We start from the raw sequence: 23,382 nt of genomic DNA, 5'->3' as shown, positions 1-23,382 counted from the left end.
ACCCGCAGGGGTCGTGAGAGTCATCGCTGGAAACGGTCCCTTGGGATGACAGTCCCTTGCCTCACTGAAGAGACCCGAGGCTGCTAGTTCCCAAGCCCTAGCTTTCTTACTCGTGCCTAGGAGTATTTAAGAACTATTTCTTAAAGTTGAGTCTTGTGTATCATATAAATAGAGAAGAAGGATTATGTAAGGACATGAATATATCAGGGATCTCTCGCTTTATACAATAGATAAACTCTGGGGGAATTGTTAAGTGAGTGAATTATGTGGGGCACCTAGAACCATTCTTCCCTTGGGTGTGCTTTTGGTCCCTTCCCCCAGCACCTGCAATCTCCAAACAGTGCCTTTCCTCCCAAGAAAAACTCTCTGTCTCGTGTCCCATACCTGCAAAGATATTTATTTCCTTTCTAATAAAGTACGTGCTAATAAATATGAACTAATGATTATAAGAGACTAAATATGTCAGTTACCCTAATGCTCAAAGAATTTCCTGTAATGGTTGGAGACAGATTTGGGGTCAGAAATAATGGTGTAAGAGTTGATCCCAACCCCTGAAGAGTATATAGCCTAGTTACAGACGGAAAAACAAAAGAATAGCATGTGAATTGGGAGTTGGGGTTAGCAGATGCAAACAATTATATATAGGATGGATAAACAACAACGTCCTACTGTACAGCACAGGGAACTATATTCAATATCCTGTGGTAAACCATAATGGAAAAGAATATGAAAAGAATGTATATGTATGTATAACTGAATCAGTTTGCTGTACAGCAGAAATTATCACAACATTGTAAATCAACTCTACTTGAATAAAATAAATTTAAAAAATAGCATGTGTAAAAATACAGGGAAAAGAGTCAAGGACTGACTCTAACTGCTCTTGTTGCTCAGAGAAGGGAAAGAGCAAGGTCATCTAGATGGAGCCCGGTGCAAGGGAAGAGCCTTGCACTGGCACCCAAGGGCTCAGGGACGGCTAGTAAAGAAGATGAGAGCCCGTGTGGACAGGCTTTGGATCACAGGAAGGCAGGAGGGAGAGCACCTCCACTTGCCTTTCCCTTCAGTCTCTCCCTGTCTCTTAGACACCTCCACACCCCACCTCATGCCACTTCCTTTGTGTTCCACTTTTTCCTCCCTCTCTGCTCTTTTCTCTGTTCTCCCTTCATCCTTTCCTTTCTTTACCAACCCCTTGACCCTGCTTTCTTCCTCTCCATCTTCTCCACTCCTCTAACCTCTACTTCCCTTCATTCTAGTCTTCTGATGAGTCCTTTTCGTTCTCCTTTCTCTCAGTCTCCCTCATTTAGTTGCCAAATCAGTTTAAATAAGGACCAGAGGGGAGCAATGGGATCCAGGAACCCCGAATATGGGTACCCCCCCAAAGCTTAAGCCCAGTGAGGGGCAAGTGGATCCTCCCCACCCTTTTGAGAAATCACTTTTCCTCGGATCCCCCTGCTGGTGGGTCCAAATGCTCCTAGGTCGGCATGTTCTTTGCCTAACTGTGTGTCTGGCACCCATCTGTCCTCCGCCCCACCCCCTTTGGCTTTAGCTTTGCCTCTCTAGCATCTGTGCAACCACTGTTGGGAAATGAATGAAGCTAAGTTGTTAGCTGAAAGAAGCTTAACATGGGGCAGGAGGAGAATGCTTTGTCAATGTAAAAAAAAGGGGTGGGAGTATCCAAGAGCTTCAGGAGGACAAGAGAGGGCTTTTCCCCAAAAACGTTTAAGCAAGGCAATACAGCATAGAGGTCAAGAGCGTGAGCTCCACAGCCACCCTGTTGGAGTCTTGAATGCCAGCTCCACCTCTTATGACTGTGCGATTTTGAAGGAGTTGCTCAACCTTTCTGTGCCTCAGTTTCTTCATCCATAAAAAGAGGATGATAGTACTATCACCTGCCACATAGATGGTGAGAATAAGTAAATGAATTACTCCATGTTAATCACTCAGACTCACGCTTAGTAAAGGGTCCGTGTACACTTGCTGTAACTGAGTATGAGTGCATGCAGGACTTCTCTGAGGTCTTTAAAGACTGCTTGGTCCATGACGCATACTTGTATGTTTTGTGCAGAAGGCTTTTCTCAGTACCTAAAGAAGTTGGCCTGTGGTTAGATAGGGAATCATGCGAAGCTGTTTCCAATGTCAAGGGCAGTGGCACCTGTCCCTTTACCCCCAGAACCAGACCATTTGCATGTGTACTTCCCACGGGTCTCAATGGATAAGGACCAAGTAAAAGCTGCCTGTAACCTAGCCCAACCTGAACGGACAGCTGCATCAACGTGGCCATGAAGATCACTCACACTCCTCAGCTAAAGTGCATTTATCATTCCGAAGTCAAACGTTGAACAGGTGGATAACTCCAGAGACTCGGGTTTCTGATGCCATTTAACACTGAAAATGGTACCCAGAAAGAGACAAATAAGTGCTTGGGTGTAAAAATATAGAGAGCAGATATAGAACAGTCTAATTTTTTCTTTTGTAAGCCTTCGACTTCTAGTTCTGACTAATGTAAACCTGGGCCTTTTGTGGCTGGATAACAATTCCACGATGGGGGTGGAATATTTTTAACTTCTTTTCCTCGATCTTCTTTCATGTCTTTAACCTGGTGGCATGAGAATATGTAGTTCCAGCCTCCAGCCCAAGGCCAAGTCGGAAGACGTGTTAGGCCGTTGCTTTCTCTGAGAACCCGAGTTTTGGTTTGGTCAATGGAGGTCCCCTTGTGAATGGCGAACAGCTAACTGGCACAGCCATTGCAGTCCAGGAGCCTTGGGAGGGGCTCTCAGAGCTAACTAGTGTTTCCTTAAAAGATCCTGAAACGTGTGTGGGGTAACACATATTTTATCATAGTTATTCTGGCTCTGCGAGTGCAATGAAAATGTTAGCCTTGGCATATCAATCGTGTTTTACAGATGACTGTAATTTCCTGAATGTCAAAACTCCAAATTTTTCTACTAAGCAAACTTTTCAGTGGCAAAACAGATTGCTTCCATAATGTATCACTGTGGACAGGAAAAATGAAATCTTTATGCACTGTATTATGAATCAATGAGGCATTGAGATTCTTGGAAGGGTGAGTGGACTCTGGAAAATGAAAAACTGCCGCTATTCCATCTCTACAAACCGCTGCTCAGGGAGTGGAGACTTCGGCAGCATTCAGCGTGCGGGCCCCAGAAATATCGGATTCAGGTTGAAACCAGTTCCTGTCCTTCCCTGCATTTTGATGAGGTAAATATTGCTGTAATTAGAGTGTGAGTCAGGGCGTTGAACAAACCCTCCTGACACGATTCCCTTTGCTTCTGGGATGATGTCTCTTTTGGGTGATTGATAAAGGGACCCTGAGAGGACTTCGCATTTCACTAAGAGAAAAATAATATTAATAGCAAATAATTGTGGAACACGTACCAGGCGACCTGCATCGTGCTAAGCACTTTACATGGGTTATCTCATTGAAGAAGCACAACACCGTGAGATTGGTGCCTAGAGCTGAGGAAACGAAGACCGAGAGGTTAAGTAATTTGCCCAAGGTTCCATAGCTGGGGCTTGCTTCCAGAACTTTCTAACCCCAGAGACAGAGCTCTTAAGTACAAAGTATTTATCAGTGGCTGACTGCTTCCCAAGACTCGGGGTCAGCTACGTCCATGCTGAGAGAGGAGAAGAGATATAAAGAAGACCCAGTCCTACCCTCTTTCCACTATGCCCGTGGCCTTGGAGGGAAAAGGGGACTTGGACATGAACACCAACATCGCAAAGTCAGATGAACAGAGTTCCCGGAGAGAAGTCAAGATAACCCTTTCTACAGACTCCAAGGAAGGTGTGGCTGCTTCAACTATGGCCATCAGGAGGAAGGAAGGCTGGAGAAGACCTGTTGGGAGAGAGGTAGAGAGGAGCAGGCAGTGTGCCTGGGGGACCAGCAGAAGCAGAGGCGTGAGGAGGCTTGTTAGGCACAAGGAGGGAGAGTTTGGTTGGCTGAGCGTGTGGGATTCCATGTGCAGGGGAGCAGGGATAGGATGGAAGATACGTCTGGACCAGTAACTTAGTGATAAATCGTGGGCATTATTCAATGAAAAATCAGTCTGCTAATTTTCCCTGCAAAGCCTTGTGCTTTACCCTTTATATCTTTGCTTTTACATTTACTTTTAAACCAGAGATTCTTGATGGGTCCTTAGCCCCCCAAAATTTCTAAGGCTGCCACATTTGCCTTTGGTGTACTCAGTTTTCTTCCTTAGTTTCCTGTTTCTTCCTCAAAACTTGATGCCCGTCTCTTTACATGTCCTGCACACCACCTTTCCCCCTCCCCAACGTGAGATCTGATGATTAAACTTACAGGAGGGATATCTTAGAGGTCATTTAGACCCTCTGACATCTAAATGACTGATAAGTCTTAGTGGCTTATGACCCACTACCCCTTATCGCCTGTTCCCCACCCCCGACACAGGAGGCAGATCCTTAAAGGAACGGAATAAACCTTACATTGTGGTTTCCCGGCCAACTGTGAGAGGGGGAGCTCTGCTTCCCAGCACCCCTGAAAATTCTGCCACCCAACGAGGCTGGCCCTGGTTGCATGTCCTGTTAGGGTGTTGCAGAAAGCTCTGCACCGCTTCACGCGAAATTCCTTTCATTCTCAAATAAATGAGCACAGTGGCATGAAGTAGCGAGACGAGTCTGGATGTCTAGACGTGGGTTTCAGACATAGGTAACTTGATTCCTTACTAGCTGTGTGACCTTTCACCTGTCTGTGCACTAATACCTGCATCTATGAAATGGACTGGACCTGTCTATTTCACAGGCATGTTGTAAAGATCTAATGAGAGAGAAAGAAAATGTGCTTTGTTAAAAAAAAATCTTTGCGATAGAGAACTTTTCAGAAGAAGAGGACAAAGAGAGTGTTATGCCTTCAAAAATGTTTGGAATAATAGCTCTTTAATCCTTGAAAATGACCTGAGAAATAGAAATATTTCAAATTATTTAAGAACCTCAAAGGTGACTCACTTGTCGCCTGAACTATGCTTGGTACACTGAAATGCGGCAACACCGGCCTCTCCAAAATGTACCTGCCCATATTTCAACTGTCAGCACATCTTCTCACCACACAGAAGGTGAAGGTTGCTGTGTTCTCCCCTCACACATTTCTTGTAACATCTTGACTCCTGAATGTTAAATGGGAAAGAGGTGGGGCAGGGAAACAAGAGGACTTCAAAAATAGCCCTAGGGAAATCAAACCTTAGTGTGTTCATGACTCATTCATGATTCTGGAAAGGGAAAGCAGTCTGATCAAAACCATCACCAAATGGCCTCATTTTAAATTCCTGTGCTTTCTTTGAGCATAAAGGATCAGGCATCCTGACTGAGACTATTGAAGGAGACTTTCACCGGCGTGCAGTAACCAGTCACCTGCAGGCTGTGAAATTCTCTCCTAAGTGAAGAGGGTGCAGCACTGCCTCTCAGGGGAGGCCTCTCTAGAATGGAAATCCTTCTGGTGATGCCAAGTACATGACACTTTGATGAATGGAGTTTTTCTAAGAACTTTCCTTCCATATCTAATGTTCTGAACAGCCTAAGCTGAGAGAGTCCAGCAGGAAAAGGCAAGAGGAAAGGGGAGGTGTAGGACAGGGATGGTGAAGACTGGAGGACAACAGCTTCTAGCCATCATGAAGGACAAACGAAATTCTAACTAAGGGTGAGATTTGGGGCCTCAGTGAGGAAGTGTTTGAGGGGAAGGGGCCTTCTTCACCCTTTCAGGTGGTATTGCATGTGCAACAGTCTCTCCTGGCTAGGGAATGCCAACGCTGGGGCCGGAGGAGTGGCAGCAAGCCAGAGGCAGGGTAATGTTGGGAGTAAGAGGCCTGTGTGGCTTGGGGAATAATGCCCTTGAGCTCTGTTTAGTGGTGAATAATCTGAGAGGAGGAGCTGATGCACAGAGAGGTGGAAGAAGACAAAAAAGAATATCCTGGCCAATTCCAAGGCTTGATGGTAAATGTTCCATTAACTGGCCCACCAGTCTGCATTCCCATAAGGTGCTAGGCCCAGTGCTGAGATGGGAGACATGCCAAGGAGTCTTTTTTGTTTTAAAATAATGCTGTACATACTATTTGATTACCATCTTTTTTTTTTCCCCCCACACCGCTTGGCTTGTGGGATCTTAGTTCCCTGACCAGGGATTGAACCCCTGCCACAGCAGTGAAAGCGCCAAGTTCTAACCACTGGACCACCACGGAATTCCCCCAAGTAGTCTTGACCTTTAAGGAATGTACAGCCCGGTTGGAAAGACAAAACAAGAGAAATAGACTGTTCAGACAGCCATTGGGGGCTTAATGTGCAACAGAGAATGGTAGGGAAAACAGAGAATTGGTAGTTAGGGGACTTGGGTTACGGTCCTAGACCTATTGCTGATGAGTTGTGTATCCTTGGGCAAGTCACTTCCTTTGTTTGAATTTCAAACTTCATCTGTAAAATGGTAGTTCTATATTTTGTCCTGTGTGAGGAACGAAAGCTATAAGAGCAGTGAGTCATCCATCATTTCACATGAAACTTCTGATTGTTGTTGACCAGCCTTCCCTTTTTCCTTCCTTCCCTGCCCTCCTCTCTCCTCCCCTCCTTCCTTCCTTGTCCCAGGATATCAGTGGATTTTTTTTCAGATGACCTTTCTAAAAAACCATTGTGGGAAGGGGGATGTCATTTAGAGTAATCATCTGGGGCCTTCAATCCAACTTCCTGTGGGTCACTATGTCTGAGAATTAACCTTGATTCCAGGGAGAAAAGCCAAGCCCCGGGAGAAAGCTCTGTCGGTGGTTCCTGCAGCATGTAAATGAATCTGACTCCCCACTGACATGTCTTCAGAGTCAATGATTAATGGAAGATTCCGAGGGTGTTGCACCCTCAAGCATTTGCCTTCGATTAGAAAATCAGAGTCAGACATCTCTGTCTGAGCATTGACTTTTTTTTTACAACTTTATTAGAGTATAATTGCTTTACAATGGTGTGTTAGTTTCTGCTTTATAACAAAGTGAATCAGTTATACATATACATATGTTCCCATATCTCTTCCCTCTTGCGTCTCCCTCCCTCCCACCCTCCCTATCCCACCCCTCCAGGCGGTCACAAAGCACCGAGCTGATCTCCCTGTGCTATGCGGCTTACCACTAGCTCTCTGGCCATCATCAAAAAATCTAGAAACAATAAATGCTGGAGAGGGTGTGGAGAAAAGGGAACACTCTTGCACTGCTGGTGGGAATGTGAATTGGTACAGCCACTATGGAGAACAGTATGGAGGTTCCTTAAAAAGCTACAAATAGAACTACCATATGAGCATTGACTTCTAGTCCTTCTTTATGGCTTTCAAATCTTGCAGTGGAGAATAAGTGAGCTTCTAACCAAACAGAGGGGCTGCCTTTTCCTGAAGCTGGTTCCTGTTTGTCCGTCACCTTGAGCATGATCTTTGAAACTTGAGGAAGGAGTCAGTGACTTGGTTTCGGATCACGGCTCTGCCACAGACGGTTCATGTGACCCCAGGCAAGCCCCTATCTTTTATCTCTGGGCTCTGCTGTTCTCGTTTGTAAAATGATTGGACCAAATGACCTCCGAGGGGCTCGCCGGCCCTGCTATTCTGTGCGAAATATGGGTCTGTGGCCTTCACCTGTGGGTGCCGCCATCAGTGCCCGTCACGAGGGGTTCACTTACACCAGGTGGGCCGGTTTACGCACACAGAACCTGGTTCTCCCCCATCTGGAGAGCAGCTCCCCACTGTGACTAGAAGATGGCCCCACCCCTTCTCAGAAAAATAGGGCTCCATCTGGCCCAAGATGCTGCTTGGAAAGTGCCACCTCAAAAGAGTTGCTAGGGAATTCCTTGGCGGTCCAGTGGTTAGGACTCCGCGCATTCACTGCCGTGGACCGGGTTCAATCCCTGGTCGGGGAACTAAGATCCCGCAAGCCGTGTGGCGAGGCCTAAATAAATAAATAGAGTTTCTACTCTGTCAAAAATTGTGGGATGTCTGTGCTTTCACCAACCAAAATGGAACCAGGACTTCTATTTCACAACATCTGTCGCTGTCTGTTTTCACACACTGTAAGTTTTCCCACTCTGGCGCATTTTGGACAGGTACAAAAATATCTTTTCCCCAGGACTCGGGTCATTCCAGTGCGATACTCAGTTGTAAACTGGAGAAGCAGCCTGTGACTGGGCAGCGGCTGAGAAGGGCACCACTGCTTCCAGAGAAGGTCCTCTTTTGCCTTAGAGGGGAAACACGGTTATCCAGTCTCTTATCTACTCAAAATCATTCTTTCTGCTCCAGCACAATCTTTCTGTCTTTGGTGCCCCTTCCTGCACTCACTCCAGCGTGACATGGGATCCTTGTTTGAGGTAGGGAGGTCAGATGGGGAATTAGTGAGTGCGTTTTCCATTTCCAGCGTTATCACTGTGAGGAAACCAGGCTATGCCTGGTGCTGTGTATGATGCTCATTTCCACACACATGCAGCACAGCCGCGTTATCCAGTAATTGTGACTCTTGCAGCCTGAATACCTGCAGAGAAAAAAAAGCTCTCCCAGGGGAAAGGAGGCACGACCCTGCCAGCCCTGGAAATTCTGAATGGCTCCCGGTCTTCACAGTTTAAATGGTAAACGAGGTCTGTTTTCCTCACAAAAGCCAGGGTTTGCGCTTCGTCTCTCTCAGCACCTTACAACAATATTAGAGCTCATTAACACCAACCCAGGACACGAGAAGGGCAGCCTTCATCGAGGGGGAAACTTTTCCCTTGTGCTGTTCTGGAAAATAGCACGATGCTGAGAGCAGGCATTTATCCCCACCAGTTCTCCTCTAACGATTTCTCCAAAGCACACCCGAGGTGCCGGCTCAGAATGACCTTAAATGCTATTTGTTGACGGCCTACCATCGCAAAAGGCCTGTTACTTGAGTCCCTGTCTTTGGGGAAGTCCCTAAAGCAAGGATCCCGAGGGGCTCCAGATTTCTCACAATCTGGAGATGGCAGGGGAGCCAGCTCTCTGGTTTCCTCATCTGTGCGATGGGTAGTGGGGGCCCCGAGCTCTGCCGTGCTCACGTCCCATCGCTCTGAGGGGCTCGCAGAAACCACGGACCCAGCCCCTCCTCTCACATCCTGGCACATCCAACCGCCCTCCTCCTGAAACTTCCTGCTCTGGCCAGGCCAGTTGTGCCCTTGGCCTGTAGCTCCTTAGGCTGTGCTCAGTGCCCAGGTCCAAGTGGGGATGTACAACCCAGAGAGAGCACGCCAGCTGCAGGCTCAGATACACCTGGCCAAAGACCAAATAGGGCACCATCAGCCAGGGCGGAGGGCAGGAGTCTGGGCTCAGGAGTCACACGGACCTGACAGACAGTCATTAGCCAGCTTTGTGATTTTAGGAGGACTGGATAACATCTTTTAGCTGAATACCCTAATCTGTACAGCAACAACAGTTATAACAATGACAACAATAGTAACTAACATTTGTGCGGTGCTGGCTTCCAAGCTCGGTTCCAAGAACTTTATATATATCACCCATTTTATCTTCACTGACACCCACGACAAGAGATACCAAGGTCGCTTATCCAAATAGCAAGGCATCAGCCATGGTGGTCCCAGGGGAGGCATTTAGACATTTGTCCCGACTTCCTCCTGTCCCCTGGGGGGTGAAGTTTACCCCTTTTCACCTCTGCCCGCTCTTTTGGAGGAAGGAAGAAAACCAACCCCTCTCCCTGGCTGCCCCAGATGCCAACCGTCAGGGGATGACAGTTTGCCAGGGGGATGCCACATGGAAACACTCAGGAAGCTGAGAAATACCATGTGGGGAGGGAGAAGGCAGGAAGCCTGAGTCTGTTAATCAGTGGCAGAACTGGTCTCCATGGGACATAGATAGATCATACCCCTTCACACTGAAAGGGTTTTTCTCTAAAAGTTCTTTCCACCTCAGAACCACACTGAGTATTAATGATCCGAGACTCACAGAGTAATTTTAGAATGCAGAACATTTCAGGGGGCAGTGTAAGCTGCAAAACTTTTCATGCTGCCAAGCAGTTGCATGGACTCTGGGTGAAGTCTGGTAACTTATGGGTCATAAAGCTTGGAATTTCACATCTTGTTAAAAATCTCAGCTTTCTCACTGTTTGCAAAAGTCCTTAGATTTATGTACTTTGGAGCCTACCGGGCTTTGGGAAGGAGGAGAGCTAGATTTCCTTTAAAAAGAAGTAAATATCACCAGGACTTATTGTGTGAAGAGTTCCACGTTGGGTTTGAATTTACAGACATAAGAAATCTTCTTTTCTTCCCTTTCACCAAATAAGAAACCATCATTCTCCTGCCTTGTAAAAGAAAGAAAAGAAGAATGGCATAGAAAAACATCCTTCTGTTTAAGGAAATCCCATTTGTGCTTCGTTGAATGTTCCCTCACAATACACACAGGCTAACCTTCAGTTAACCAGAGGGGGGGAAAAGCAATTAATTAAGGCATTGATTAAGGTGTTATTTTACATACACAGAACTGCTCCCTTGGGTGAGGTGTGAAGAATAGCAGAAAACTCCCTGCAAGGAGAACTGGATGGCTTATTTGGGGGGTGTGAGAACTTCAGCCTTTTCCGAGTTGGTTTTATGTCCAGTAGATGCTTTTCCTGGAATGCCTGTGTACCACTAAGGACTCTAAGTCAACCCATTCAAAGAGCCAGTGAAAGTCGTGGTTGTCTTATAGATCAGTGGGCTCCCAAGGATTGGTCCTTTTCCCCACCTCTCCTGGGTTGCCCGGGAGAGCCTGGCCTAGTTGTGAGCATCAGCTTGAAGGAGAAAAAGAGAGAAATTCAGCATCCAGATCATTTAGGTCTTCCTAGTGTTGTGAAGACAATCAAGTGATCGTAAGTAATGCACTTTACGTGACTGTAAGGGCTCACTCTTCTCACTAGACCGAACATGACTACTAAGCCACAAGACTGTTTTGACAAATGTACCAAAGACAACACATCTAAATGAGCATCCACCCACTTCAAAGTTGTCCCCTCTTCAAGTCCCACACTTCTTTTTAAAAAAAGTTTTTTAAAGGCCATGAGAATTCACTGTTCTTTTTAAAATTAATTAATTGATTTGTTTTGGCTGCGTTGGGTCTTCGTTGCTGCGTGCGGGCTTTCTCTAGCTGTGGCGAGCGGGGGCTACTCTTCATTGCGGTGCGCGGGCTTCTCGTTGCGGTGGCTTCTTTTGTGGAGGAGCATGGGCTCTAGGTGCACGGGCTTCAGTAGTTGTGGCACACGGGCTCAGTAGTTGTGGCGCACGGGCTTGGTTGCTCTGCGGCATGTGGGATCTTCGGACCAGGGCTCGAACCCTTGTCCCCTGCATTGGCAGGCGGATTCTTAACCACTGCGCCACCAGGGAAGTCCCAAGTTCCACACTTCTTTTATGAGGCTGCTGCCACTGCTGATCACAGCATTTCTGGGACTCCTCTTTGGGGACTGCTGGTATATGAGTCGCACAAGAAAAGCAGTTAAAATGGTAACCCCAGGGCTTGGGGGATCCAATCGCATCAGAGGCATATTTGCCTTTGAATCATTTAACTATACTTTCGTTTCATCTGTGTTCATATATTAATGTTGTTTGATCTGCAAGCCATCCTCCTTGCTTTGACCGAGTTGTTTACATGCAATGGGAGGACCCGTGCAGTTGGTTTAGACATCACTAACCAAGGAAGGGGACCAGACCTTCGGCATTAACGACCCAACGTCATGTACAGCCCCCCTCCCAAGTCTACTTAGGACCACCAACCACAGTTCTTATTTCTGTACCACTCATCATTACTCCAAGAATAAGATGTGCAAAGGCTGAACTTTAAAAATAAAACACAAAACGAAGCTACAGGTATACCAAAATGTTCAGTCCTATTGATTTGGGCTAAGAATTTGTTTCCTTTCTTAAATTAACTTTTTATTGATCACTCCTATGACCTTAACTTGTACAGTTTTACTGGTCTTCTTCCATTAAAAAATGGCTTTAATATTTATTTCCACTTTGAGTGGTGCAGGAAAAACCTTATTGTGGCCTTTTGTGAACCAGTGGCCTTAAAGGAAAGTAAATGTTTACAGCATAATCCTCATAACTTTGCTCAGGCCAAGTTCCCTGGGCTTTCCCTGGACAGCAATGGGCATCCTTAGACTTGTTTTGTCATGCTCTTTCCTCTTGGGGTCACTTGTCCACACTCTGGGCACTCCTGGGATCTCTGAGGGACTTTTGATATCTGAAGCCACATGCCTAGGACAGTGGTTCTCATACTCGAGCACACGTGCATCAGAATTTCCCAGAGGGCTTGTTAAAACAGATCGCTAGGCTCCAGCCCCTGAGTTTCTGCTTCAGTGGGTAGACCCAAGAATGTGAATTTCTAACAATTTATGAAGTGATGCTGATGATGATGCTTGATTCTGGGGCCGCAATTTGAGAACCACTTCCTTAGCTTGTTCATAGGAGCAGAAGTCCTAGGTTTGTGTCCCAGCAGTAGGATGGGAAGAATCCAGGTTCTAGAGTCAAAGAGAAACTGGTTCGTGTCTGAGCATCCCTACTTTAACTTGTGACACTGGGTCAAATCATATCTGTTAGTCTCAGCTTCTTCATCCTCAAAATGGGAATAATAATATCTGATTCACAGTATTGTTGGGAGTTAATGTGTAAGTGCCAGGCACGAAGGCTCTCAGCTCCTGGCTATGCAGTTGGTGTAAGGAAATGCCTGCTCTCTGCAGTCAGATGCTTCCCCTTCTTGAGGGTCAGTGGGCTCTTCCAGGCACGGTTTATTGTGCCATCCTAGGTAATCAACCGACACAAAGACAGGAGCTACTAAAAATACAGGCCTTCAGCCCAGGAATATTCCTTGCAGTTGGGTTGATTCCCAAGAGCTACTTGCAATTTGTGACTTGTGGGCAAATCTTTGCCTCTCAGGACCTTGATTTCTTCACCTGTAAAGTGAAGACTTTGATTTAGATGATTTGCCATCTCAAAGGTTTCTCCTTGCTCTGCCAAGTCTCGAATTCTGTGACTTAGAACTCAGGTACTTATTTCAGAATAATCTCTTTCAACGAAAATGAAAACTGTATGGTTCTTGTTTTTATCCATTTACTTACTCTTAATATCCTTAAACTTCCCAGCCTTCTTTAACATTGGGCTACTACACAGAAAGCCAGGGACAACTGCTAAATATAACTAGATCTCCTTCATAGCTAAAGCGCCTTAAAATGTTCCGGCACAGGTGTAAAATGGTATATCTGTTATTTAATACTGACATCTAGTGGTTTTTCCTTATCAAAGAAAATGATAGGCATTTTCCCATTAGCTCATGGTACGCTCTGCTGCTTCTGCTACAGCCATTCATTCAACAATCTTTTATTAATCACTTATTTTATGTCAAACATTGTGCCAGGCCCCGAGGAGCTCATGTTGATAAATGCTACTCACTCCCTACCCTTCCAGAGCTCATAGTCCAATGGGTGAAGCAGACAAATCACTAGACTATCACAGCCCATGGTGATAAATGCCACAATAGGAGAATACCAGCACAGCTGGAACAGAGGAATACCAGGGCAGTTAACTCTGCCCAGGAAGGTCAAGGAAAGTGGAAAAGGCAATCTTTGGAGAGTTGAGTCTTGGAGGTTTCCAGGTAACGTACAAAGGACAGATCGAAGCCCTTCCAAAGAGTAGGCACTCCATATACAAAGGAAAAGGGCCTGTAGGATCTTTGCCTGGGACCAATTTGGAATATTAAGATTACATTTGCATACTTGGAATGTAGCGTATAGAGTAGGGTTTCTCAACCTTGGCACTACTGATAATTAGTCAATAGTCTGCATTGTAGGCTGTTTAGCAGCATCCCTAGACTCAACCCACTAGATGCCAGTAGCACCTGACCCCCAGTTGTGACAACCAAAATGTCTCCAGATATTTCCAAAGGTCCTAGAGTCAGGGAAGGGAAGTGGAGGGGGCGATGCAAAATGACACATGGTTGAGAAAGACTTGTGTAGAGATAAGGCTGGAGAGAAAGAAATGTTGTTGCCAGGTCCCACAAGGCTGTGTCTGGCATGTGGAAGAGCTTGAACTTCATGTCATAATTGATAGGGAGCCATTAAGAGGTCTTAACTAGGGAGTGGTAGGTCAGATGCGTGCCATATGGGGGTGTGGAATGGATGTGAGGCTGGAGACAAGGAGGTGGCCAGGACGCTGATGCAGTGATTGAGTAGAGACGTGATGAGTGCCTAACTCCAGGCAGTGGTAAAAGGATGGATTTGTGAGCTCTTAAGAACTAGAATCAGCAGGACTCAGGGAAAATTCAGACGTTGGAGGTAAGTGAGATAGAGAAGTCAAAGACGGCCTCCAGGTTTCTTGCTTGGACAGCTCTTTCTTCTTTGCTGTTTTTCCACAATTGCTTACCAATGACACATAAAAGTTGGCCTAGACTTGTAGAGGGTGGCAAACCTTTCACTGTGTCCTGCCTGTCGAGAAACCATGGGCATACAAAGGCACCAAACAATGGTCTTTAAATCGACTTGGGTAACTGAGGGGGTCAACTCGGGTAACTGAGGGGGAGTCATGACTGTAAAGATGTGACACCTGGTCATCTTAATGAAATGACATAGTTGGTCACAAGATATTCCTGTCCAATCACTACTAACTGAAACATACTAACTGAAACATACTAACTGAAACAGGCTGAGTGTGATTTTTCTGTGGCTGAGCTTGGCTCACTCGTTTAAAATTAAATCAGACCATTCAGCAGCACCCTTCGGGTTTATGTCAACTCGAAGGGAGATTTCCAGCAGCTACCAAAGATCTGCTCTCACCTGCATCTTGTTCTGTTTTAATCAATGCCTGGATCCAGGCATTGCCAGAAGAAAAGAAGATATGGTGAAGATATTGGGCGATATGATCAGAATCCAGATGCGTTTTGACAGGCTTAGACTTCCTCTACCAAGAAGAAGTTAAACAGGGCCACAAACAACCTGCATCGGTTCTGGACAAAGGAGATTGGGTTTCCAAATGGCCTGTGTGTAAAAGAATGCAAGAAGGTCGTTGACAGCGTGTCAGTGCTGTGGCACGTCTGCCAGAAAGGCTGATGAGGCCACGTGAAGAGAAATGGTGTCAAGAATGAGGGGGGAAGTAGACTGTCCCTACTTGTTCCTTGTCAGACTGTGCCTAGAGGGCATGTTCCAATAAAGTGGAATATATTCAGAGGCAAACAAAAGGGTAGTGAGGGGACCTGAAGCAGTGGAGAGAACAGTTGAAAACCATATTTAGCATGAAGAAAAGAAACCTCGGGGTACTGGAATGCTGTCTTCAAATACCTGAAGCCACACTTGTGGAATTAAAAACCGATCCTAAGTAAGTCCTCAAGGTCTGAAACTACCACGTTTTGCTGACAACTCCACGTCTGAAGCCCAGATCACTGTCTGAGGCTCTATCTGTCCATTCAGCCAGAGACTGGGAGGCCTCCTTACCCCTCCTTCTCTCTCTCCCCTATATTCATTTTGTCACTAAGTCTTGTTACTTTGACCTCCTAAATCTCTCTAGTCTGCTCCCTCTTCTTCTGTCTTGTTTTCTATAGTAACCTCAACTCATTTCCCCAATTCCACACACCATATACAGTGATCTTTCTAAAACGCAGACCTCATCATGTTACTCCCTTGCCTAAAACCCTTTAAAAAGGCCTCCTTGTTGCCTTCAGAAGTCTAATTCTTTTCTTTTTCCTTTTTGGCCATGCCACGTGGCTTGTGGGATCTTAGTTCCCTGACCAGGGATTGAACCCAGGCCCTCGGCAGTGAAAGCGTGGAGTCCTAACCACCGGACCACCAGGGAATTCCCAGAAATCTAACTTCTTTAATGTGGCATCTGAGGCCTTCCACGACCCGGTCCGTAACTACCTCTCCATCCTCCATTCCGGTCACTGGCCCGTAATTCCCAGTAAGATGTTTCCTGTGCCCTTCCTCCACACACAGCAGGCTAGTTTATGCCTCTGTGCCTTTGCTCATGCTGACCTTTCTGCCTCATACTCCATTCTGCTCTTTTTGCCTCATCTAATTCTTCCTTGTTTTTCAAAATAAAACTACAGAAACTCTTCCTCTATCATTAGACTAGGCTGAGAATCACTGCAAGGTGCTTTCTTTGTGCCTTGTCCCTGCTCCAGTCATTAATAGCACATTAGAATGGAATGCTCCGCTAGGGGCCCCAGAGTCTTAGCCCTCTAGGCATCCCCAGGACCTCTCTCAGTGCCAGGCACACAGGTGCTTGAACAGAACTGAGCTCTGGAAGAGTGCCACCCATGTTTCTGTGCCTATTTGCCTCTCCACTCACTGCGCCATTGGCTTGGGCTTTCATATCCTCAGTTGCTCTGGGTGGGGAGACGGCTTCTCTGACATTTCCCTGACAGCTCTTCACTCAGAATAATAAGCAACCTCGATCCTTTGCCCAACAAAAACTTCCAGGGGTTATTCTCACCTGCCTTCCCACCTCCAACACACTATGCCATTTGGGAGGCCACTGGACAGTCTTGGAGACCCACCCTTCAGCGGATCTTCCTTTTCATCCAGGGGATCTTTTTCCAAGCAGCATCAAGTGTTTCCAGTTGAGGCAGTCTGGCACCCCGGGCCTATTTTCCCTGGAAGAAGGGGGCTGCTGGCAATCACTGACTCTCCAGAGCTATTGGCATCTGAGTGGAGGGCAGCTCTCATCACTAGCACGTGTGCGTGCACGCGTGTAGACGCCTCTAATTTCTCTGCTGCTGTGATAATCCCTACAGTGTGGAGACCGAGGCTGCGCACCTTGGACGGCTCTCCTCTCATAACGGCACTAGGAGACCTTCATCTGGGAGGAGTCGCACATCCATAACATGAGAGCGTCTGTGAATGTCTGCCTCTGCCTTCCTGTGCTGCCTCTCTCTCTCTCCACATGGGGATGGTGCTTTGATCCAGACACTAACCCTGCTGGTTGCGATCTGTCTACTCTGAAGGACAAGGGAGAGATTTTAGGTAGGAGAACCGCAGGCTTGCACAGGGGTGCACTCTAGAATTTACCGGAAGATGTCACTGTAGGCTTAAACCAGTAAAGCAGAGGACTGTCAGCTGAGCATGAAGGTGACTCCATCATGGGGGTTTAAAACACCCATTTATGATGCATGCCTGGAAAAGCTGGTTGAAAGACTAATCCAAATGTGTCACTGCACTTCATAAATGTCTTTTTTTTTTCCAAATAAGCAGACTAATTGCCACAAAGCTATGGCCTCAGGCCTAGCATAAAGGCTTGATAAATCCGTACTGAAGGAATGAATGAATGAATACCAAAGCTAGGAGTGGAAGGGCAGAGCCCATGGGAACAGCAGTCACCTTTGTTGGTCAAGGCGGCTACTGGGGAACAAAAGCTGCTACTCGTTAGCAGTGGGTCTCTACAGAGATGAATTTGAGTGGCACCAGCAAAGTCAGGTCCCAGGAAAAGCACTGAGAGAGGTGAAGGTCGTCTTGGCCCCCTCTCCGGCCTCACTCCCCAATGCTTCTCCTGTGCCCCATGCTTGTTTATGCCAGAAAATCATAGAAGGTGATTTTTTAAATTTTCTATAATTTTTGCCAGACACTTAGATTCTCCAGAGTTTTTAATATAATGAGGCATGGCCTTCCCAGTTCCAAACTCTTCCCCCCTCTTCCCGAGATAGTTCATTAAAGAAGTAATTAAAGGAGTTGTGGAGATTCTGCTTTGTGCCTGGTACAAAGCTGAAATGGACGAGATGAGAGCTGGAGAAGAATGCCTAAAGCCCCTGCCCTGGAAAACCTAGTTTAAGCAGAAATACAAACAACTGATTGCAATTCAGTATCAAAAGTGTTTTCACAAAGGTTCAAGTGTGGAAGTGACACTGAGGAAGAGGTGATGGCTGGCAGCAAGGGGTGGGATACATTTGCTCAGAGGAGAGATAGTACTTGGACTGGAACTCGAAGGATGCCTAGAATTTTCAGTTAAAGAAGGAAGGTCACGCCAGGCAGAGGAAACACCATGCACGGAACAGGCACACGGGCTATAGATCCCAAGGTGCCTTCGTTGCTCAAAGCCCAAGACTTAGGAGGAGAGTCTGCTCAGAGGATATCAGCCACCAGACTCAGAGAACCACCATCCCTCAGATGGGAATGAATAAACTTCAGAGAAGCTGCAAGCCATTCCCCAGGTTTCTTTTCAGAAACTAAATGTTAATATTCAGCGTTTATTGTTGTCTTCCTTCCACGATAGGCCGGCTCATCCACGACCTCATCCTTTATCCACTGAACGTGAGTGGAAGCTCATTTATTATGAAAGCACAACTGCTGAGTTGCTTTTCCCTGATCACATTATAAGCTGGGATGCTTCTGGGGTGTGTGTGTGGGGGGGGTGTGCACGTGTGTGCATGCACCTGCTATGTATGGGTGTGTGTGGGTGTGTGGTTTCAATGTTTCCTAGTCTGCTATTTGAGCAAAGAACTTGATCAGTTTGCAGCTTTAAATTGAAGACAGCCACACAGCAAAGCCTCCACACATGCTGACATCAGGGTGTCCTTTCTGTGAGTAAAGAAAAGGGGCATTTTGGAGCTGATAGAGTTAACTTGCCTCTGCTGGGAATATTAGCACGTGAGCAAAGGCTGAAACCAAGGTAGTAGCTTATATATATGCCATTGGCAGCTACCATATCTATTTCAGTCAGTGACTAACCACATTAGTCACTGGAGGCCCCCCGGCTGCGCTGCGTATCTCCACATTCCACTGCCATCACGTAGGAGCCATGATGTTATGACAACAGCCAGAATCAAAAGCATCATATCACACACTCTTTCAATGAAGTTTTGTTCTTTAATAAGATATCCCGATTAGGCTAGATATTAGAAAAATGCTTTTGTGTATTTAGTAAGAAAGATTAGAACTTGAACTCACTTGTCAACTTCGTATCACTTCAGTGAAATCACGTGTTTCCACTGAGTCTCCGTTTCACGATCAGTTAATGGGGGTTTGGGGGTGGGGAGTATGAAATAAATGAGGTCATTGGGAGGACTTTGTCATTGGCTGGAGAGAGAGAAAAGCAGGGAAAGGAGGGGAGGGGAGGGGAGTTTCCGCGGATGTAGTGCTTTAGCTGCAGTACCAGCGAATTGGGTGAAAAATGAGCTCTCTGGACTGGCTAGTGGGACTCAGAGAGGGGACGATAGCACAGTTCACAGGACAACTGCCACCAGATCGCCATCATTTCCCTTTTGCCTTCCTTCCTGACCAGTGAACATCACATATGCCATGCACCTCCCGGACTCCACTTATGTCACCCGAATCCCTGACCGTTGGCCTTTGTGCTTTGTCCATAGGAACTTCCACTACATCACCATCCTCCGTGACCCAGTGTCCCGGTACCTGAGTGAGTGGAGGCATGTCCAGAGAGGGGCGACATGGAAAGCGTCCCTACATGTCTGCGATGGAAGGCCCCCAACCTCCGAAGAGCTGCCCAGCTGCTACACTGGAGACGACTGGTCTGGCTGCCCCCTGAAAGAGTTCATGGACTGTCCCTATAACCTAGCCAACAACCGCCAGGTGCGCATGCTTTCTGACCTGACCCTCGTCGGCTGCTACAACCTGTCGGTCATGCCCGAAAAGCAGAGGAACAAGGTCCTCCTGGAAAGCGCCAAATCGAATCTGAAGCACATGGCGTTCTTCGGCCTCACCGAGTTTCAGCGGAAGACCCAGTATCTGTTTGAGAAAACCTTCAACATGAACTTTATTTCGCCGTTTACCCAATATAACACCACTAGGGCCTCTAGCGTAGAGATCAATGAGGAAATCCAAAAGCGTATTGAGGGACTGAATTTTCTGGATATGGAATTGTACAGCTATGCAAAGGATCTCTTTTTGCAAAGGTATCAGTTTATGAGGCAGAAAGAGCATCAGGAAGCTAGGCGGAAGCGTCAGGAACAACGCAAATTTCTGAAGGGAAGGTTCCTTCAGACCCATTTCCAGAGCCAGAGTCAGGGCCAGAGCCAGAATCCGAGTCAGAATCCGAGTCAGACCCCAAACCTAAATGCCAGTCAGAATGTGACTCAGAATCTGATTCCGAATCTGATTCAGAATCTGACTCAGAGCTCGGGTCAGAATCCGAGCCCGAAGGAGAATTGGGAAAGCCAGAAGCAGAGCCCTGGCCAAGAGCAGAGCGATGGCAACACCAGCAATGGCACCCATGACTACATAGGCAGTGTAGAGAAATGGCGCTAAATGGCTCCCAAAGGCTTTTGCACACTTCTCCCAAAGCGCCAGTCAAAATAGGGCAAGTCTTCAAACATGAGAGTGTCCAAACACATCCTGCTTCCTTAAGTTTGGAAGTTACAAAAGTTAAGATGTTGCCTTTACAGTTGCCTTTCAATTCAGTGTTCTACTGTGCGTGGGTAAAACAAATTTCAATATGTAATTAAATTGTCTTTTTTTTCTTTTTTGTTCATGGGGAATTTATAAAATCCAAAAGGCAAACCAGACTCATCAGAAATTGCTGTTTAGATATTTTCAGAAGTTCTTAAATTAGTCATAGAGACAAAATGAAAACATAAAATATGGCCGTTTAACTTATAGCTAAGAAATGGACTTTACATTATTCATGATACACTGTTGAAACCCAGTCTTGGAAGCAAACATTTTTTTCCAGGGGTAAGCATGAATATAACACAAAAGAAACTAAAATTAAACACGAAACTGTTCATTTTCTTCTGATTTTAACAAGGAATCTATTTTAAAAGAATAAAAACTGATGGTAGAGTTTACCAAACTGTAGAAAATGAAAAACTTCTCTCCCAAACATGGGTAGTTTTATGTAAAAATATTGGCTTTCGAGTAGAACGGGACTCATATCTTGTTATTTCAGAGATGTTTAAAATTTTAAACTTTTTCTGCCTTCTACTATTTAAAGGTTTTAAACAGGGTGTATCTCATATTAAATAAAACACTTTTTCCAAATGGAGTACCAATGCAAAGATCTAATTTCCAGATGATTTCTGGGCACTGTAATTTCAACAATTCTGGACTCTTTTTGGCACTGCTTCTCATTCATTTTAAAGCTTCTCCGAGTTGTGCTCATTCCAAACTAACCCGTTTTAGAATCTTTCTTCATCATCTAAATGGTGTGTTGCTGAATTCATTGTGATAATATAATCCTGGATTAAAGTCGGGACTTTCTTTCTGTAGAATTGTCTTATCAATGTTTGTGTAGTGAGGTCCTTATCAAGAAACTCTTGAACAGGATAATGTGTCTTAAAATATTGCTCAAGTTATTATTCTTGATCAGATAGAATTAAACCTGAATGTGAATGAATTGTTATTTACTTTTTGTGCATTTTTATTGTAATGTTTCCAGTTGGGCTGGCTATTTTCTAGCCCATTAGTTCTTTTTCATGTTGACAGAGTATAGACAATTACAAGAGAAAAAACAAGGCTAGAAGAAGCACTAGGATAGTCAGCATTATTCAGTAACACCAAAAGCTTTACCTCCATACTTTGGGTGAACCGTGTACCAGGTTTTGTTTTGAGAAAACAAAAGGCAGGAGTGTTCTGCATTAAGGTTAAACATCAGAAGCATATGGATTGAAGAAAGTGATTTGGTATTGGAAGTCTGTGCAGAAATACTTTTAGGGTATCAACTGCGAATTGCGCAGGGCACAAGGAAAGATGTAACCCACCGTGCAAGCAGGCATCCTGATTCTGGGCAGTTTCCATTTTACGGGTTTTGCTATCCTTTCATAAGGACTTATGCTAAGCCCCTGGCTGTCAATCAAAAAGGCAACTGGAAGTGGCATTTATGTTTTCACGAGGGACATGCTTAGAAGTGTGACCATAAAGTCACATCTTGTACAATCTGCTCATTTGCATGATCTAGTTTCATCTGTAATAATAAGGCCACAAGCTGGACAAGAAGCTGGGTACTTGGTTAAAAAATAAATGTTCTTGACTCTGCACTTGTATCAGTAGATCTAAATTTTGTTTTGTCCGACAGTATCGCAGTCCTGGGAATCTGAGAACTGGAAAACTGAAAGGAAAAAAATTTTCAAAATCCAAAACATCTTGAAGTCAAACTGTTTTAGAGTGAAACTATTTTGTGTACTTTGTGTTTTTAAACTAATGATTCTGTAGATCACTGTGGTATTTCAATTTTGTTTTGTTTTGATTGATATTGTTTGCTCTTAAAACTGATAGGTACTGCTGGAAAGCAGGTTGAAGCCCGAGCCAGTGGAAAAGCTTGTTACAGAAAAAAATATTTTGTGTTATTGCTGTGGTGTGCATGGTTTGCAGAGATTAAGTGCATTTTCTCTGTCTATACTGATTTATTGTATATAGGGGACGTTATAAATATACATTTTGGTCACCATCATGTAAATCCCATGATTTTGACTGTAAACATCTTTCCAGTGGTGTAGCTTTACAAACCATTCACTGATTTTTGTGTAATTTAACAATAGATATGAAATAAACTTTAAATTACAGGCTCTGAGTAATTTCGTGATTTCAAGGTTTGCAGCCACTAGACATTATGACATCACAGAGAGAATTTTCTTTTCTCAAGGAGTTTCTTTTCGTCCTCTCAGCCACCAGGTATGGAAATGAGATGAGCCATTCTAATCTAGCACACCCAAATGGCCTTAATTTTGGGTGCTTCCTTCTGGGAGCCCGCAGCATGTCCTCCTTTGAATAAAACAAAGTTGTCAATGAAAGACAAAGTTGAGTGTGCATTTTAGTCAGCTTGGGCTGCTATAACGAAATACCATAAACTGGGTGGCTTATCAACAACAGAAACTTATTTCCTACAGTTCTGGAGGCTGAAAGTCTGAGCTCAGGTGGCCAGTATGGTCGGGTTCTGATGAGGGCCCTCTTCTCAGTTGCAGAAGTCTGTCTTCTTGCTGTGTCCTCATATCACAGAAAGTAGCTAGCTAACTCTCTGGCTTTTTCTTATAAGGGCACTAATCCCATTCATGAGGGCTCTGCCCTCATGACCTAATCACCTCCCAAAGACCACACCTCCACATACCATCACACTGGGATTAGAGTTTCAACATATGAATTTGGTGGAGACAAACATTCAGTCCATTATGCTATGCAAATGAAATATGTGAGTGTTTTAATTTAAAAATTATTAAAGGAGATACTCGCACATCTAAGCACATGTTGAAAAGAAAAATAGCACTTTTATTTTTTAATCTATCCCCTCTGTCTAGGATAGACGTTAAAGGTGAGCATTAAAGTATTGGCTTTTAAAGTTATGAAGACAATATGCTCTAATTGTATTCAATGTACATATCTTTCCAAACAAACTTATGGTTAGGACTATGGATGGGGATGATTTGTTCTTGCCCTTTTCAAAAGAGAATTTAGATGTCAGTTCATAGGATTAGAGGGAAGAAAG

The 23,382-nt window shown here is 45.2% G+C and overlaps 1 protein-coding gene across 6 annotated transcripts in view; it reads left to right on the top strand.

The window, feature by feature from the left end:
• HS6ST2 (heparan sulfate 6-O-sulfotransferase 2) overlaps nt 1-22,465 on the top strand; it is a 291,233-nt gene extending 268,768 nt beyond the window's left edge. For all 6 annotated transcript variants that reach the window (XM_060292150.1, XM_060292149.1, XM_030846521.2 and 3 more), the window contains one exon: nt 19,316-22,465. In XM_060292150.1, coding sequence (XP_060148133.1) covers nt 19,316-20,213 — 898 coding nt within the window. In that variant the 3' untranslated portion in view covers nt 20,214-22,465. The remainder of the gene's footprint in view (nt 1-19,315) is intronic.
• Nucleotides 22,466-23,382: the final 917 nt, after the last annotated feature.

Source organism: Globicephala melas, chromosome X (assembly GCF_963455315.2).
Source record: "Globicephala melas chromosome X, mGloMel1.2, whole genome shotgun sequence".
Lineage (NCBI taxonomy): Eukaryota > Metazoa > Chordata > Mammalia > Artiodactyla > Delphinidae > Globicephala > Globicephala melas.
This window is presented reverse-complemented; position numbering and strand designations above follow the sequence as displayed.